The sequence below is a fragment of the Mixophyes fleayi genome, chromosome 1 (assembly GCF_038048845.1).
Source record: "Mixophyes fleayi isolate aMixFle1 chromosome 1, aMixFle1.hap1, whole genome shotgun sequence".
In the NCBI taxonomy this organism is placed as follows: domain Eukaryota; kingdom Metazoa; phylum Chordata; class Amphibia; order Anura; family Limnodynastidae; genus Mixophyes; species Mixophyes fleayi.
The window spans coordinates 153,825,897-153,846,010 of NC_134402.1; the positions used below are offsets into that span (position 1 = coordinate 153,825,897).

At 39.3% G+C, this 20,114-nt stretch overlaps 1 protein-coding gene across 2 annotated transcripts in view; it reads left to right on the forward strand.

Moving 5' to 3' along the window:
- The first annotated feature begins 2,144 nt into the window (after positions 1-2,144).
- Positions 2,145-20,114, forward strand: part of FAM13A (family with sequence similarity 13 member A) — a 143,340-nt gene continuing 125,370 nt past the window's right edge. The window contains exons 1-2 of one of the 2 annotated variants that reach the window (XM_075201798.1): positions 2,145-2,476; positions 9,002-9,211. In XM_075201798.1, coding sequence (XP_075057899.1) covers positions 2,194-2,476; positions 9,002-9,211 — 493 coding nt within the window. In that variant the 5' untranslated portion in view covers positions 2,145-2,193. The remainder of the gene's footprint in view (positions 2,477-9,001; positions 9,212-20,114) is intronic. The other variant, XM_075201790.1, reaches the window with a different exon arrangement.

Sequence of the window (20,114 nt, forward strand, 5' to 3'; positions counted from 1 at the left end):
GTGACACAGTACTTTAGTTTCCTTTATTACATATCTGTAATGTCTTCTGTAAAGGGAACTTCAAAATAAAATCCTGCGGTCCTTTTACAACAAATGATGGATAACTGAAATACTTACCTTTACAGATTTCCTGTCTGAAACCATGTGAGGCTGATACTTCATTATATATACATAGTTATGTATACTTTTGTATTCTAAGTATTGTGTGCAGAAATCACACAGATGACCTTAATTTCAGTAGCAGAAATGCCTCCATATTCTTGTGATTTTTTTTATCTACTTTTCATCCCTTCTCTTTGTTAACAGTTGTTGGTAAAGTTAGATTTTTTTTGTTTGATCCTGGAGATCTGTAAGCAACGATTTTTCATTTGTGGCATGGGAGACATGGGGATAGATTTACTAAAAAGGAAGTGGAGGGGTTTCCCATAGCAACCAGATTCTAGCTATCATGTATCAAGTACATTGTAGAAAATGTTAGCTAGATTTGGATTGGTTGCTATGGGCAACACCTCCACTTTTCCTTTTCAGAAGTTTTATTAAATGTATCCCATGGAGTGAAATCACAGTTACTACTCCCACCTCTGGGAGTAGGAGTGATCTGAAATGTCATGATTTCTACTGTATTATTGTGAGCTCAAAACTATTTTGCCATAACCTTATAACTGCTGATATCACTACTAACTATTCTAAATATAGAATTGACTATACATTATCAATTTAAGGATAAAACCACAATGGCAAATGCTTCATTATGTCTTTACCCTTAAATGATATCACAAACTAAAATTAAATTAAGGGCAATGTAAGAAATGTATTCACTCACTGTGTTGTCCCCCTGCACTGGACGTCATCATCCGCTGTATTACAGGCTACATGTTTAGAAATGCTGTTTGTGAAACTCCCAATCCTGAGTTTTAGGGGGGTATTCAATTGACGGCGAGATCGCCGAAAATCCCGCTGCGCGTAAATACCGTTAATACGGTAATTTACTCGCTGGATTTCAGCTCGCAGCTCGGGGAGCTGCGAGCTGATATCCAGCGAGTAATTACCGTATTAACGGTAATATTCTTTGAGCGCGGGATTTTCGGCGATCCCGCCGTCAATTGAATACCCCCCTAAATGTCATATAATGTAACACCATACAGTAAGGGGCATATTCAATTCTCGGCGGAAACAGCGAATATCTCACGGTCCGCACACGATTACCATTATTACGGTTATCGTGTGCGGGAGAAACCGTTAATACGGTAATTTACTCGCTGGATTTCAGCTCGCGGCTCCCTGAGCCGCGAGCTGAAATCCAGCTATCTATTTATTACCGTATTAACGGTAATAGTTTTTCCGCGGCGCGGAAAAAAACCAATTGTATATGCCCCTATGTATGTTAGGAAAAACCATGGGGCAGATTCAATTAGCCGCGAACATTGCGACTCACTGTTACTACGGTAAAAATATCTGCTCTTTTTTCCTCACACCTTTATGTAGCGCAAGGAAAAATTAGCAGATATTTCGGTAAAAATATACGCTGCAAAGCGTCTCCGGAATGTTCGCGAGACACATCGCGGCTTATTGATTCCCCCTCCCCAAATGTCTGCACTAAGTGCTGGCAGTAGGAGATGCTGGGTATAAAATATTACCTTTATTATCAAGGATAATCACTCATTTTAATTTCATTTGCAATCTGTCTGTGCAATAATGTTGCCGCACTGCTTGTTTGTATATTTGTGCCAAAACTTAGTCTTCCTATATATTTTCTCATTCATGTGTAGTGTAAACAAAAGAGCAAACAGGGGGGTGCTGCTTTAAGTCATGGAACACAGACTTCCTGTCCACTGCTCAGTAACACTGTCCTGTTCAAGATCTTATGATCTCGTCTTTAAATCTGGGAGCAGAAGACAACTGTCAGTGTTCCTGTGATGGGAATCATAGACTTGGGGTTGTACATTGGTTACTAGTTGCGCCCAGAGGTTGCTGTGGCAATATAGCTTGGAATCAACTGTGTCTTCTTCCTGAAAAAGGAAACCCAGCTTGATATCCTAGTTACAGGGAAGTTGTCTGAGTGCCCCGCCCCCTCCTTGCCTGTGTGAGAACACTCCCAGCCCTAACACATCTTTTACTTGTAGATCGCTTGCACTCTTCTCATTACTGCTAGTCTGGCTGCCCTCATTTGTTTTGTTTCTGCTATGGCACAAAATGTTTGAACTGCAGAGTCCAAAACTCACTGCAAAGATGCAGCCACCTGTAGTTACAGCTCATGATTGCTCTCTTTTCCTCTGCTCCTTCAAGCAAAGCAAAGCTGTTGTGAGGCTGAAAGAAGATATGAAAAAAGTGGTGATGCGGCCTGGCAGAGCACAGCCCCCCTTGCCCTGCAGGAAGGTGTTTGGAGTACCACTCAAAGATCTGCATAAAGAGGGTCTGGTAATTAATGGTGTGCCAGCGGTGGTGTGGAATGTGGTGGAGTACTTGCGCAGGGAAGGTAAGCTTTTCTAAGCTGTTATGTTTAAACTTTTCCTTCATTTATTTATGTTCAAGTACGATTATCTACAATATTTACTGATATAGAAGACCAGGGTCTGAAACGCTCACTGACTTTTTATTTATTATTATTATTTTTATTATTATTATTATCACTTTTGCATAAGGCATTATAGTGATTGAAGCATGGATGATAGATAAGTTGTATTTTGTGTTCTAACTTTTGTACAATCATTTATCCTTTAAAATGACTTTTAGATGCATTTTGTTTTTGTGATTGACTGTGTTTTTTGTTTGTTTTCTCTATGTATAACCCTGTACTATCGAGCTTCATTCTGCCATCAAGTCCGAAGTATATGCAAATCACTCATAGACATTAAACATTGGATGTTTTAAAGTCATTATAGGAAATTACCAGACAGTATGAGTCATGATAATGTCATTTTCAGTACTGCAGTCATGACAGACTTGTTGCTTGTGCAAAAAATCTTATAAACAGCATTTTTTTTTCCAACAATAAAAATTGTTAAAATTGGAAGGCGTTTTTGTGGATGTCTTCTAGCAATATTCGCTCTAAGGGTGTATATTTTTGGGTCTGCTACATCAAATTCTAAAGAGAAAAAAATGCCCTTAAAGATGTACTTTAGGACTTGTTTACACCTATACACTTTTTTTTGCGCTTTCCAGTGGTTCAATAAGTATTAGTGGTGCCATTCCCACCTTTGTGTTCTGCAATGTTAGTCTTGTTAATTTTTTTTACAATGGAGCATGCCCCATTTCATATGTGTTAATGGGCCATACCAGTACTATGGATTGTACTGTTAAAAGCACATGAAAAACACATAACAAATGCATTACTAAAACACGTCTAAAGTGCACATTAGTTTTCATGTTTTTTTTTACCCTTCCCTTGGTGCTTTAAAAATTCAACACTTTCTTGAGTGATGCTAAATTTTATATTTTTCTGATTGCTGTTTGTTGAACAACTATGGAGTATATATATAATCCAATCCATAGTCGTGCAACAGACTATCTATATATATATATATATATATATATATATATATATATATATATATATATATATATATATATATATACATATATTTTATTAACCATGGTTAACTATTATGAACCTATAAGTATATTAGTATGTAGGTTAAAATTGTTATTGCTGAAAGTTACGGCATCGGCATTGTTGGAAATAAAAAAAATATCTGGAGATGTCAGAATGTGATGGATGGCCAGCGGTGGGCTACACGTGGCCCATGGAGCACAGAGCGGCTTCCCAGACAGCTGCTCCTGATGTTATCAGAATGGGGGCAGCAGACGTCTGCATCAGGTAACCTCCTCTGTACTGTGCAAGGAGGTCACCCAGCATGCCCGCTGGAGGAGGGAGTGCACTGTGCTCTCTCTCCTTCCTCTGTATTGCCCCTTTTTTATGTGCTGCCTTTTAGCTATTTCAAGTTGCCTCTCAGGATTTAGTATGAAAAGTCGACAGTGAAAATGTGTACACCAAAATGTCTACAGGCTTAAAATCAACACAGTTATAAGGTTGACAGTCATAATGTCTACATTTTCAGAAGGTCGACACCATTAAAATCTCAGCATGTAAAATGTGTACAGGTTTGTAAAGTTCACAGTCCAAATGTCAACATAAGTCACTAAATTTAAAAATGCAATACATGAGAAGAAAAAAAAAAATTGACCCGCAGACAGTTTAACCAGTCCTAGTGCTGCCGGTCTAGGCTGGTACTATCAAAATAAATCAGGAAGACATAAAGCATGGGATCCCTCCGAATTTACTATTTTCAGCATTAGACTTTGTCAGCTTGTGCTGGTGGCACTACAGCAGGGAAGCCCGCAGCGTGGGGTCTCCCTGCCATAATGCCATACCAGCCCCAGGCTGATTCCTTAGAGATGTAGAGATGTCTGGTTCACACACACAAAAAAAAAAAACCTATAGGCTTGAGGAAAATTGTAAATAAAGCAGACGCAAGTGTAAAAATCATTTTAACTGAAATAAAAACAACCCTACACTACCCTCATTCACTCTCTTTATTTCTCATATAGATCCAGGGTCTTCATCTGTAATAAATCCAACGATGCACATTTTTATTTTATGTGTGAATCCGATCTCCCTAGGAAATCCAGCCCCTTGCTGTTCTGGTTTGGCATTGGGGAAGGGGCGGGGGCGCAGCGATGGTTTTTTTGTATTGTTGTTATTTATTTTTTTCTTAACATTTTCTTGCCATTTTTTTTTATTTTGTTTGTTTTTCTCCATGTAAGATCTAGTGATTTATGTTGGAATTTTGACTGCTGAATTTTACAATTCTGTACACATTTAATATGTTGACATTTTAACTGTGTCTGCCTGCTTAATGTTTACAGACACTATTGGTTTGGCTGTGTTAAATACGCTATACTGCAAAGCACGGTGGCGAAGTGGTTAGCACTTCTGCCTCACAGCGCTGGGGTCAGGAGTTCAATTCCCGTTGTTGAGTTCATCTGGTGACCACTTATGCAGAGCTTTTGTAGTCACTGACCATGCGTCTTGTGCATGAAATAGGACTGACTCAATTATCATTGGAAAACCCCCACAAAACAAGTCCAGAGCAAGCTGCTGATGTTTAAATAAGCCACTTTAAGATAATATAATTTCCCTTTCCTTTATTGTGTATATAATTTATGTTCTATGCAATGTACTTGCCCAACATAAAGCAGGTCACACATCAATCTCGACTTGTGGCCCCAAAATAATTGTCATGCAATCTGTGCGAGCACAAGGTGTCAGACCTTGGTCACTCAGTGCTCAAGTCCACCCATGTGTGGCCAGTTTAACATAAAAATGTTTTGGATGCTACCAAGGCAGCCTATTATTAATAGACAGAACTATGAGCATCTGCAGGCTGGGAGAAGCCAGCTTAGTGGGAAGCAGTATCTGGAACTATGGCAGGGTAAGCATTAAATAAATAAATAATATTGGGCAGGTTATAAATGACTGTTGGAAACATACAAACATAGAATTTGATGTCAGATAAGAACCGCTTGGCCCATCTAGACTGCCCAATTTTTAACCTATGGTAACCTCAAACCCTATTTGATTGTTTAATCTTTGTAAGGATAGCCCATACTTGCCAACTCTCCCGGAATGTCCGGGAGAGTGTGCCAATCTCCCGGATCTGCCTACTTCCTAGTGAAGTGGGCAGAATTAGGTCCCAAACGCCACGATTCCCGGTGAATCGCGGCATTTGGCCCCGGCCCCTGCTGTCAAATGACGCGTTTGCGTCATTACGTCATGGCGGCGGGTCCAAAATGGGGTGCATTTTGGAGCCCCGCCCCCATCACGCCCACCTCCCCCGCAGGCTCCCGGAATCGAAGATTATAAAGTTGGTTAGTATGGGATAGCCTTATGTCTATCTCAAGCATGTTTATATTGCTGTACTGTTTTTAGCCTCAACCACCTCTGATGGGAGGCTATTCCACTTATCCACTACCCTTTCTGTGAAGTAATTTTTCCTCAAATTTCCTCTAAACCTCTTTCCTCCAGTTTCAGTGCATGTCCTTGTGTTTTAATAGTTCTCTTCTTTTGAAGAATGTATATCTCCTGTACATTGTTAAAACCCTTGATATATTTGAAAGTTTCTATCAGTACCCCCCACATTCCCGTTTCTGCTCCAAACCATACATGTTAAGATCTTTTATTCTTTCCAGGTAAGTTTTTTGTGTTGTAGGCAATGCACCATTTTAGTTGCCCTTCTTTGTATGCTATTATGTCCTGCAATATAATTCACATATTGATTTTTAAATATTCATTAATTTAATATATACAAATCCATGTATACCACAAGTTATTAATAAATAACTAGTCAATCTCAACCTCTTCTGAAACTGAGATTAAGCTACAGGTGGAGAAAATGAAAAGAATCGGCAATAAAAATCAATTATTCTATCATGGGATTTGAACCTCTAACATTAGATATCCAAAATATTCGCTAACCCATGTAGCCATCTGCTCTTTGGTTCAAATATTGTGACTGTAACTCTCAAATTGCTTTTTTCTTTTATCCCCTCTACCTAATACTACCTAATAGGGTAACAAAAATTATAGCATTTGCAGAACTTATAAAGCTTTCCAATATTGCAGTTGATCTTATAACAAACTAATCTTAAATTCTCCTAGTTTAAAAAGTTGAAAGTTAAAATTACTGTTTAGAGAATGAATACTCCAAAATACTCTTCTAAATAAATTAATCTACATCCAGGGTCTAGCCCATGACCTTATGTACGCCAGGCCATTTACTTTTCATAGGGCCATCATGTCTCATGTTCTACAATAAATGTTAACCAATTTATAACATAATTTTAGGCTTGGTCTCAAAGAAACTTCTACTTCCCATAACACAGATTAGAACAAATTTCCCTATCTAGAACACGTTGAGTTCCACACAGTCGTGAAGCCCTTTTTGATACATCAAACCCATAGTTAAATCCAAAATGCCTCCCTCTTACAGAAGGAGACAAATCTGTTACCTCCCCTCTCTGTAGACTTAATATGTTCTATTGCAGTGACTTGTAGTCCTTCCAAAGATCTATTGTGTGTTGTACAAAATGCCTAGCTAGACTATTTGCACCATTATTTTTTTTCAGGATATTTCTCCTGTGTTCTAAAAATCTTGTGTTTAACGTTCTCGTGGTTCTGCCCACATATAGGGCTCCACATTTGCAATCAATCAATTAAGGAGATCACATATTTAGACTGACCGTTTTTGAAACCTTTAATCTCATACTTCTTCTTAGGCAAGGTACATACTGAAGAATTTTCGACCGACTTGTTATCTACAGCGATTTTACTAACGACTGATAGTTCAGACTGATAGACACATTACATGATCGTAAGGTGATTGGAACCAGATTATTAAAAGTACAAACAACCAAATGAACTGACAATCGGCACTTTGGGGCGACTTTTGACCATTGTGTAATTATACACACTAAACCCATATCTGAATGAGCGGTCATATGTCTGTTGTTTTGCAGGATGAGTGGACGAAAAAGCTCCATTGTGTACCTAGACTTAGTCACAGGATATTTAAATGTTCATTAGAAATGCAAACAAGCAAAAGGAATAAATAGTCACAGTTGCACAAACACAACAAGGTAATGCAAGGTTATCACATGTAATGGGCCTAGTAATATTTGTTTTTTTAGCAGTTTGGTTAGTTGGTGTTTATTGTAAACCCATTTTCTGTGAATAGAGTTGCGTGTGTGTGTGTGTGTGTGTATATATATATATATATATATATATATATATATATATATATATATATATATATATATATATATATATATATATATATTTTTATACTCAAAAATCTGGAAATGGATGCGCCTAACCATACATATAGCTGCTAATAAACTCCTAACATGTAACACGCAGACAAAGGGAAAAGGGGAAAAAGTAACCATTGGGGAAGGATGGGGGGGGGGATGGACTCTAGCAAAACTCCTCACTCAAGACCTCAGTTCAAAGGTCCGCTAACCCAGCAAAATGTTTATCTGCCAGACACAAGACAAGACAAGTCCATATGTCCCGCCTTACCAAGCCAGTATTCAGATGCAAAATAGGAACCAAACCAATCAATTTGTCAAATCTGAGATCGGGGACTCTAGAGAATCTAAGAGGTCTAACCATGGGCCCTAAATGGCATAATATGAGTCTGTGGCTGAAGAGTTGCGTATAATTTTGATATAGATGAAGCAAGTTTCAAGTCGTGTCTTATACCTAAGTTGTATTTAAAATAGCATTCCTCCTTGTATGCGAGTGGGTTAAGCTAGTGTGCCGCTTAATGTCCTTCCTAATTTTACATTTGCAACTAGAGAGTACATAGTTTATTCTATGTTCACTCTTTTTGGATTTCCTTAACAGCTGTCTGATGTCCTATTTTGGCATTTGTCTGATTTAATTATTAAATCCGTGCTGAGTTTCTGTGATGATACCCATTAGAGTAACAGATACCTGGGGGTAAATGTATGAAGCTCCAGGTTCTTCAACACCCGCGAGTTCGGCGTCTTCAGCGCTTAAATTTAAAGCGGCGCTGCCTTGTAAAGGGAAACTTCCCTTTACAAGGCAGCGCCGCTTTAAATTTAAGCGCTGAAGACGCCGAACTCGCGGGTGTTAAAGAACCCGGAGCTTCATACATTTACCCCCTGGCATTGTTTAAACCAGCAACTTGTTTAGTCTCTTCTGACTGTTGATCCTCTTTGCATTATTTGTACTTATTCTCACTCTGCTTATTATTTGTCTTTTCTCAAATGTAATGCGATCCATGTAATTGGTGTATTTTTGATTACAGAAATTATATTGCATAAAGACAATATAAAGTTTGATTTATAAAGCGGTAATGAATTGTGTGTTGAATTGATAATCTTTGCACAGATTAAGGCAAAACTACACATAGAATATACAGAAAGTGACATACTTATGCTACTTTACAAGAAATCTTAATATATTGTATGTTTTCAGGGATAACGCATGAAGGCCTTTTCAGGGTGAACGGAAATGTCAAAGTGGTTGAACAACTGCGGGTGAAATATGAAATGGGTGAGCAGCTGACATTATCTGAGGATGGAGATGTCCATTCTGCTGCCAGTTTACTTAAGCTGTTCCTCCGAGAGATGCCAGATAGAGTAATCAGTGCTGCAATGCTGCCCAAGTTTTTTCAAGTTTACCAGGGTAAGTAACACATAATACAGCAATATAAGAACCGAAAAACGAACCTTTACAAATAGGCACTGTGTAACTTATAGTCTAGTGTCAGGGAGTGTGTAATCTTTCAAAATACCTACATTTAAAAATGCTGCAAAGACTGCTAAAGTTGTGTACATTCAGTGGTCTATAGCAGGTGATAAATTAAAGGTATAGCATAAAAGCAACTATGATGATGATGCCAATAATACAGTAAGTGATATTATGGAAAGAAGTTATACAGCCCATATGGCCATGGGCACTGAAATAGTAATTCTATAATGCAGCTCAATGTGCATTCTCTGCACATTGGCCAACATACTCAAAATGTATTTAAATTAACATGACGAGAGTTGCATGGTGTATTTTATCCTTGTGGTAACACGTTAAGTTTTATTTCATAATTTAGAATTGACCACAAACTAATGGATTTGGGTAGCTGCTAAGGCCCTTGTTATTATCATCCTTTCTTTATATAGCCCCAACATATTACGTTGTGTTGTATATTGAGGGGATTATAATACAAATACATAACATGAAACAAGATAATGAACTCTGAGTTTACAATCCAATATATGTGGAGAACAACTGATTCATAAGGTAGGTAGTGGAATTGTTGCTAATGTGAGGAGAATCTGTAAGGCAGAAGCATTATCTTGCACGAACATTAACACAGCCACTGTGATGTATGGTTGGAATGAGTAGAGACAGTAGAGGGTGGAGACAATACAGAGTGAACTAGTCATTGTAGACATAATAAGACAATCTGCTGCTGGCAACCATGACTGTTCTTTTAAATGAACCTCCTTCCTCTTCTGGTTCTGGAAAGGGTTTCACTTTTATGCTGTATGGGCACTGCTGTGGTTATCTGTAAGTTTGGAGTAGGTTTGTTTTCCTTCGGCATCATGCTGGCTGCTGGACACGTGTTCCTGTGTCCACAGAACATCATCAAAACAAGGCTATGTACACATTGAAGAATTTTCCGACGGATGTGTTATCACAAATGATTGTACCTACGACTGAAGGTCCGATCAGTCTGGCGATTCATGCATACACACTGACACGATTTACCTTCAGATCTGTGCTCTTCATCTGTTCCTCTAGTCTTCAGAGAATGACAGCACAACATTCATTCATTCTTGTCACACTTATTAAAACCGCTTTGTTATAGCGATCCACATGTCCTAACGGATTTAGTTTCTGTGACTCTGAAACTAAACATTCTGTCTCATTCTGTCTCAGAACGAACAAATAAATTATTCCTACAGCAGTTCCTACATTTATTCACCTGGAGATTCATTGTTCGCATTGGCTGAAAAGAGCCTGACTGTAAACTCTATGGTGATTGTGAGCATGAGTGCGTCCACACTACATGATCGTTAGGTGATTGGTCGTAAAATCTTAAAACCGTACGACCAAACAAATGAGCTGACAATCAACACTTTGGAACGACTTTTAACCATCATGTCACTGTACACACTAACCCGACTTCTGACTGAACGGTCGTATGTTGGATGATTTGCCCGATTATTGGACGAAAATGCTCCAGGGTGTACCCAGCCTAAGTCTGTCTGTGTGTGATGACTTTCCTCAATAACATGTAATCTGCCAATTATTAAGACAATTGTTATGTGGAAGATAGGCATAGAGATGATTTAAAATACAGACCTCTCTACCTGCCATCTGCATGCCATCTATATCCGATTTCAAGCCTGAAACTGCTATTTATATTTTTTGATGGCGAGCGCAAAAGGCACATATCAGAAAGAGAACAATAAATATAATATGTTAACCTAAGTGTTTGTTATAGCTTAAATGATCAATCTATCGGAATAACTTATGCTCATATTGTAATGCACCTATACCAGTTGTGCAATCAGAATAAATGGCACAGTGACAATGCAGACAGAGTAATATACATTCATAATATGAATGACATTTTTAATATATATTAAAATAATCTAGAGATGATGATGGTAGACTAGATAGCCTTTCGGTGGGCTTATGTACGAATACAACTAGGGTGATATATATATATAATATATATATATATATATTTATATATTTTTATTTTTTTTATTATACCCGCTGACCAAGAGCATGTGGTTAGGGTAAGTAGCTTCCGACTAAATTGGTTGGTGTGCCTGTGGTAGCACAATTAGGTTGTTGTAATATGTTGGTGCTAAATAAATATATGATTGGAAATGTGTAAAGCCTTGATCTCCCTGATGCAGGTGCAAATATCCATTTATATGAAACAAGATTGGAATGACTAGGTCAGTTTGTAGAAGCGACTGTCTGAAAGAAATAATGCCAATTTATATGCCAAACACAATTCATGGTCAGTCTGGAAGTGGGAAACACTAATGTGAAATCTTCTTAATACAGGTATAGGTTCTCTTATCCAGAAATCCGTTATCAAATACAGTCTGAATAACCAGAAAGGAAAAAGGAAAACTTTAACCTATTCTGTCCTGTTCTACATAACAACATACTCACTTGGCGTTTCCTCTTATAATCACATGAAGTGGAATATCAGGGAAAGTGTAGTGCAAGACTGGTCTAACTTGAATGTAATTTAGCATATTTTAGTCATGGTGCTCCAAATTACTTTTGTCCCTTATCTGGTAAACCACATATCCCAAGCATTCCATAGAATAGATTCCTTACCTGTGCCAGCAAGGCCAGGCATTCCTTACTTCCTGCATCCCTTCTGTCTGTTGGATTAAGACATTTTTGAAACCTTATTGTTCTAATAGAAAAAAAACAACTATTTTATTGTTTTAGAAAATTGGTCAGATGTACATTACAAAGACATTTATATAGGTGAGAAAAATATCAGCTCACGTAAAACAGTGAGAGAATGAAGTAAAATAAGGAGTGCAAGCATATATTTATCATAAGCATATAGAAAACTATTTCTAAGATAATATATTTATAAAGGTGTATTCCTATGTATAAGTAGGATGCCTGATGTGAAATAATTTGAAAAGACAGATTGGCAGAGAGAGTGTGTATTTGCACTCACTAGTTTCTCACGCACAAACACTTCAATTGGTTATCAATGAATACAGTCAACCATTATGTCTCCTGTATGTTGAAATCCTGGGTCTGTAGGAAACAATTAGTCTTTTATAAGCTTCAGAGGCTTTAAAAGGCTTAAGAAAGATAAGGGTGGAAAAACAAACAAGCAAAATACAAACACATTGAAAGAAAAATAAAAACCAGAACAATTGCTAGTATCCAAGTACATTTGTCACCAAATCATACAGAGCGTAAAATTAAATGGCTTTCCCTTTCCGAAAGTCAGAGATTTTAAAATGAGATCCGCCAAATCATGCCAATTTATCTTGGCTACAGGGTTGGGTTCTTCTAAGATCTGCTGCCCAATTGTTCCACTTAATCCAGGAAAAAATTGGTAGAGTGTCACATAACATGGGTTATTTTTTTCATTACTCATAATAGAATAGATTGAATCTCAATTGGACACTACAGGTTTATCACCCGATTATCAGGCCAATCTCATGATAAACAACCGTTGGGTCCAATATCGCATTAGTGTGTACACTCCAATGATCCTGTTTTATCATTCCAAAGCACAACGTATTGTTTGATTTTATAAACTGACTCAAAATCTCTATAAACAATGGAACGATGTCGGGCAAATTCTGAAGTGTGTATGCACTCACAACCAGCAGTGTAGGCAGATCTTCATAGAGTTCACAGAGTCACAATATTTTCAGTTGATGGTTATGACAGATGAAGAGCACAGATCTGAAGATAAAACGTGTATAGTGTGTACACATGAATTGGAATGCTGATTTGGACCTTCAGTCTTTGGTAAAATCGTTAATGATATTGTATCTGGAGAAATTTTCTACTAAATATGAATAAAGGTGCTTCTTCCTGAGCATCTTGTAAAGTAGAGGTTTAGCTTAAACCTGTGGAGATCACGGTGGCTAAGTGGTTAGCACTTCTGCCTTACAGCACTGGGGTCATGAGTTCAATTCCCGACCATGGCCTTATCTGTAAGGAGTTTGTATGTTCTCTCCGTGTTTGCGTGGGTTTCCTCCGGGTGCTCCGATTTCCTCCCACACTCCAAAAAAACCCATACTGGTAGGTTAATTGGCTGCTAACAAATTGACCCTAGTCTGTCTGTCTGTCTCTATGTGTGTGTGTTAGGGAATTTAGACTGTAACACAGGAGTGCCTGATGCTTTGCAGCATCTTACAATATAATGACTTAAAGACTATCAATAATGGTAAGGCCCTGGGATTTCCTCCAGCAAAAGCTTTGGCTGTTATACACAAGAGACATTCTGCGTTACCCAAGATTGGTTATATATAGTGGCACATGCAACACAAAGTCAAATTAATGTTGTCCATCGTTATGAATAAGGGCAGATATTGGCATGACAAGAGGAGAAATGTTATTTTAAGTCAAGTTAGACTATGGTAACAGGCTGTACCAAGGCAGGGCCAGACTTTTTTTGCGGGGGCGGTGTGGGGGGGATTTTACATAGCCATGCCCCTCATCCACTCTAGCTGTCCCCGCCCCCTTTCCCCTGGTGATTGGCCCTCTCCACCGCAATTTAATGGGATGAAGATTGCTGCTACAGGTGGCGATCGGGGCAGTCCCCCCACCCCTCAGCCTCTGGATCCGCCAGTGAGGCTTGTGGTATATTTGATGCATCTAGCCCAGCTAGTATTTGGGGGGGGGAGTAGGAGCTCTGTAAATGCTGATGGTGGGGAATTAGAAGTGCTCACTTCTGCTCAGACTTGCTGGGTAGAATTGTCGAGTTGTCCCTCAGTATAAACTGAAGCTTGTGCATCTACATAAACAGCGTGGTTTGGATTATGAGAGAGATGGTAGGGTTCGCAGGACATAAGACTCTTTTTGGTGGCTGACCCTCATTAACTCTGTTCAGCTAGTTAAGTGAGTTATGAAAGTGAGGATGTAAATGTCAATGTGTAAATGTAATACAGTTGTCAGGGGAGGGAGGAGAATTTCTCGATACTTATGGAGTGAGGATTGCAGTTTGAAAGGGAATTCTATAGTGAGGTGTGTTGTTTCCTGTGGATAAAGAAATATTGAGTGGCTCTGATAAACCTAAATTAATTTGAATTTAAGTTGCATAGTTTGGGCATTCTTTCAGTAGGGGAGGAGACAAAAATATAAAGCATAGATTGGCATTTTTTGTGCTTATTATGAGAAAGTGACAAGTATAAGTTTGTGAAATGGTTATTTTCACTGTCCAGTTGAGACAAATTTAACTACTTTTAAGTTGCTTTCCTGTTTAAAGCATACAAGTCTGGTTCCCACACTTTGTACTATTGTGTTGTGTATAAAAGAGTAATTTAGCATAGAATTCTGTTTTGCTTGTTTATACTGATTGAGTATCATTAAATTAAGTATAAAAGAGCACCTGATCACAATCACAAATGTATGTTTTTAAAAGTTTCTGGACCTTATCAAAATTAAAAACTTGAGATAAAGTTTTCATCATCGGAGAAGTCCCTCCCCTCATGCAGTATAGACTTGATAGATTGCTGAAGTAGCTTTTTGTCAGAATGCTACTAGTGAATGTTATAACTCGTCTTTTAGGTATCTTGATCGTTTTAAGGAAGCTGATTGCAATCATAATTATCAGCATTTTTTATGTAATATTCATTGGTTTGTTTGTCTGTCCGGTTATGCATTCGGACAACCCGTGACTGATTGGGATGAAACCAACGACATATGGTCCATTTGGATCTTGGCCTGGTTTTACGGGGATTGGGGTCCCGGTCGGACCTACGGTTAGTGTAGAGTCATGGCCAAAAGTTTTGGGAATGACACAAATATTATTTTTCACAAAGTCTGCTGCCTCAGTTTTTATGATGACTATTTGCATATACTCCAGAATGTCATGAAGAGTGATCAGATGAATTGCAAATAGTTTCAAAGTACATCTTTGCCATGACAATGAACTTTATCTCAAAAACAACATTTCCACAGCATTTCGACCCTGCCACAAAAGGACCAGTTGACATCAGGTCAGCGATTCTGTCGTTAACACAGGTGAGAGTGTTGATGAGGACAAGGCTGGAGATCACTCTGTCATTCTGATTGGGTTAGAATAATATCTCCTAAAGTTGATTCAGCTGCGGGATCGGGGCACCACCAGTGCAGAGCTTGATCGGGAATGGCAGCAGGAAGGTGTGAGTGAATCTGCACACACAGTGAGGTGAAGACTTTTGGAGGATGGCCTGGTGTCAAAGAGGCCAGCAAAGAAGCCACTTCTCTCAAGGAAAAACATCAGGGACAGACTGATATTCTGCAAAAGGTACAGGGATTGGACTTCTGAGGACTGGAGTAAAGTCAATTTCTCTCATCAAAATTCTTGGTCCATGGCCAGGAAACGCCCTAGACCCTAATACCATTGAGAACTTGTGGTCAGTCCTCAAGAGACGGGTGGACAAACAAAAGCCCACACATTCTGACAAACTCCAAGCATTGATTAGGCAAGAATGAGCGGCCATCAGTCAGTATGTGGCCCGGAAGTTGACTGACAGCATGCCAGGGTATACTGCAGATGTCTTCAAAGAGAAGGGTCAGCACTGCAAATATTGACTTTTTGCATAAACTTGTAACTGTCAATAAAAGCCTTGTAATTTTACTTCAGTATACCATAGCAACATCTGACAAAAAGATCTAAAATCACTGAAGCAGCAATCTTTGTGACTGTACGCTGGGTAAAACTTTGACCAGGGAGCCTGTTCTGAACCTGCATTCGGACACCTTTGCACTGATTGGGGTGAAACCAATGCGAGGTGGTCCACTTGGATACACAGATTTTACCGGAGTTGAGGTCTCAATCGGACCTCCCGTTGGTGTATGCTGGGCAGAACTTTGACCTGGGGAGCCTGTTTTGGGCCTTTCACTGGATGGATTTGGATGACATTTAATCTAAAAACAAAAACGACACTGGGCAGTCATGGGTGTGTTGGAAGAGCTGCTATGATACTAACTGCTGCTAGCTGCTATGCTACTAACTGAAGTACCCGGCAAGTGCTTCAAAGACCTGCTTGACAACCACTTCTATGCTGAAGTTCCTGTGACCGACAGATTAGACCCAACTCTAATCCGTTATCGGCTGTTCTGAGGTTTAGACCCAGCTTTCCGGTACCACCGCCCTGCCAGCTATCCAGCAGCTCTGGCCAGTGTGATAGGCCAGGGGGGATCCATCCACAGCAACCCTGATCTATAGAAAGAGGTCAGGGGTACCAGCCCAGGTGCACCAGCAAGGGGCTAAACTAGTAGCGACAGTTACCCAGAAGGAACCCGGATCTGGATGCTGGTAAGGAGTCCAGTGGTGGCAGCAGCTTAAGCCCCTCCTACTGCGGTTAGAGGGAGCAATTAGGACAAAGAAAGGGAACAGTGGCACAATAAGTCCAGCTGGTTCCCAGCAACAACAGACAGGGTGGCATAGGCGGTCCATCCTGTCACAATGTTAATTACTAAATCTGTTCTAATTTTAATATTTTATGCAAATTGCCATTGTATCATATACACATTCTACAATCCTGTTGTAGACAGGTCATGTATTACATATTCCATCGTATTATAATTAGATTTTGTTACAGCTTCAATATGAACAAATGGGATTGGTTACAAGTCACTTTGAACCATTCTCATGTCAGCACTTTTAAGTATGAAAGAAGTATGTAAATCTTGCATAATTATAGCCCAAATGTAAGAAGATTGCATGCTAGGAGCTTTGCTTAAGGTCTGTGTTGGTTTCTTTTGAACCAAACTGAATTAATGCAAGGAATGGAGGCGAAAACTTCCTAGCATGCTGATCAAGAGCTCCAATGCAAATTTCCATCTGAAGAAAACTTCTGAAAGCTTGTGAGCTCATACAGATTGTCATGGGATCTATATATGGAGGCAAAATCAGCAGCTTTTGATGTACATCGATCTGAAAAAGTTTTCTTGTTTTTCTTCTGTGAATCAAATGCTTTAACTCCAAATGGTTTACATGTCGCTAAGTTGCATTGTGTTGAGCAGAAGTGGATGAGCTGAATGATTTTATATTTTGAGTGTTTATTTTTAAGTGATATGCTTCATATTCCATATATACAGGTACTCCTCACTTAACGACCTAGTTCCGTTCCTACGACTAGGTCGTTAAGCGAATTGGTTGCTAAGTGAGTACAGTACTGTAATATGCACCTACATGTATTGTAATCATTTTTATTGATTCTGAATAAAGAAATAGACTAAAGAAAACTGTATTTTGATAAGTTTGCTTTACATTGCATAACACTGCATAACAGAAAATACACATGTGTACAGTAAAGCTCTACAGACAGCAGCAATTATAACAAAAAGGGCCCAGGGAGATCACGGCAAGGATATCTAAGGACCTGTAGGTGTATGAGTGGTGGTCCTAGGTGTAGGTTTCGGGAAGAATTGTGTTAGTGTGGTTTGCTTTGTAATTTTTTTTTGTTCTTCATAAATTTCAGTACAGTAGAGAGAAGATTTCATCTCACAAAGACACATTTACCACTGTGCGGGTAATAGGTGCAGAAAGAGACATCCCGCACTACGCGAGTAGTATGGGTGTGGCTATGTCCCATCGCAAGGGCAGAGGTCATTAGCGCACTGATTTCCCCTGTTGATGAGTGGCAGGGTGCCGGTCGTGAAACCTGGTCGTAACTCTGAGTGGTCGTTAAATGGGTAGGTTGTTAAGTGAGGAGTACCTGTAGTCGTGTTACATATATATCTTAAGTTATGTAATTAGAGACTATTAGCTTCTTATTATCAGAGCATAGCATAATTTTAAGATGGATTTTGCAAGGTAAGGTTTACTATTCACATTTAATATATGCACCTCTGATTTGTATGGGCTGTTAGTATATACTTAATAAAATTTAGAAGCCATTGAAGGAAAACTAGACAAGTTACGAGGAGCTGCTTATGCAAAGAACTTGTTCCTATTTCCCATAGTTCACAGAATTATTTATAGGTCTGTTTTATTTATGTGTAACTGAGATGATTTTTGTCTGTTTTCTCTTGTTTATAAAATGTACCTGGTCATGGAACCAATTACTTCCAAAATAAAAATTTGTTTGAGAATTATCACCAGAGAGTATTGCTGCACTACTGATAGTAATTTTGTTAGAATCAAACATTATTGAATACTATGGTTGTTTTGACGACTGTTAAAAACATAAGTACAACAAAAGAAGGCAATGTGAATACTGGGTAATAACATCCACAGTACTGCAAATTAGAGTTGTCTTATTATACTTTACAGTTACATGAACTTCTTTCAGAGTAGTGTCTAAACCCTGTCCTACCACAGCTACATATACTAGGCCTAATTTAGAATTAGGAGCTAAATGGTGCAAAATTTCCTCCCGGACAAACTATGTTGCGATGCAAGGGGTGCAAACGCATTTTTTTTATTTTTTAACATGCATGGACAATTCTGCCTACTTTTGCACATAGCATACAAATACTTGGCAGCTTTATTTTTACACTGTAGAGTTGAGCTAGGATGCACCTACCTCCCATTTCTAAATCTGTAAACTCATTTTAAATTCCCCCCCCCAAACCGCAGTGCAAAATAATGTTGCCAAGGTGCAAGTTTGCACCTTGTACCTGGATTTACTTCTTACTCTAAGTGATCTCCTCTGTTAGCAAACTTCTGCTTACTTATTGCTTGACTTCTAAAAAGCAACCATTAGGGGGCAACAAAGTAAGTGTGTGTGTGTTTATACACCAATCAGCCACAACATTAAAACCATTGACAAGTGAAATTAATCACATTGACTATCTCGTTACAATGGCACCTGTCAAGGGGTGGGATCCATATTAGGTAGCAGGTGAACAGTCAGGTCTTGTAATTGATGTGTTGGAAGCAGGAAAAATGGGCAAACGCAAGGATCTGAGTGACTTTGACAAGGGCAAAATTGTGAAGGCTAGATGACTGGGTCAGAGCATCTCCAAACCGGTAGGTCTTGTGGAGTGTTCCCGGTATGCAGTGGTTAGTACCTACCAAAAATGGTGCAAGAAAGGACAACCGGTGAACCGGTGACAGGGTCTTCAGTGCCCAAGGCTCATTTATGCGCGTGGGGAGTGAAGGCTACCCCGCCTGGTCCAATCCCACAGAAGAGCTACTGTAGCACAAATTGCTGAAAAGGTTAATGCTGGCTATGATAGTAAGGTGTCTGATTACACAATGCATCGCAGCTTGCTGTGTATGGGGCTGTATTCCATGGAGCAATGGAAGAAGGTGGCTGGGGTGTGATGAATCACATTTTCTTTTACATCATGTGGACGGCTGGGTGCGTGTGGGTCGTTTACCTGGGGAGGAGATGGCACCAGGATGCACTATAGGAAGAAGGCAAGCTGGCGGAGATGATGTGATGCTCTGGGAAATGTTCTGCTGGGAAACCTTGGGTCCTGGCAGTCATGTGGATATTACTTTGACACGTACCACCTACCTAAACATTGTTGCAGACCCTTTATGGCAACAGTATTCCCTGATGGTAGTGGTTTCTTTCAGCAGGGTAATGCTCCCTGCCACACTTCAAAAATGGTTCAGGAATGGTTTGAGGAACATGACAAAGTTCAAGGTGTTGTCTTGGCCTCCAAATTCCCCAGATCTCAATCCGATTGAGAATTTGTGGGATGTGCTGTAAAAACAAGTCAGAGCCTTGCCACAGGCCCCACCTCGCAACTTACAAAACATAAATAATCTGCTGCTAATGTCTTGGTGCCAAATATCACAGGGCACCTTCAGAGATCTTGTGCAGTCTATGCTTCGACGGGTCAGAGCTGTTCTGGTGGCACGAGGGGGGGACCGTCACAATATTCGGCATGAGGTTTTAATGTTATGACT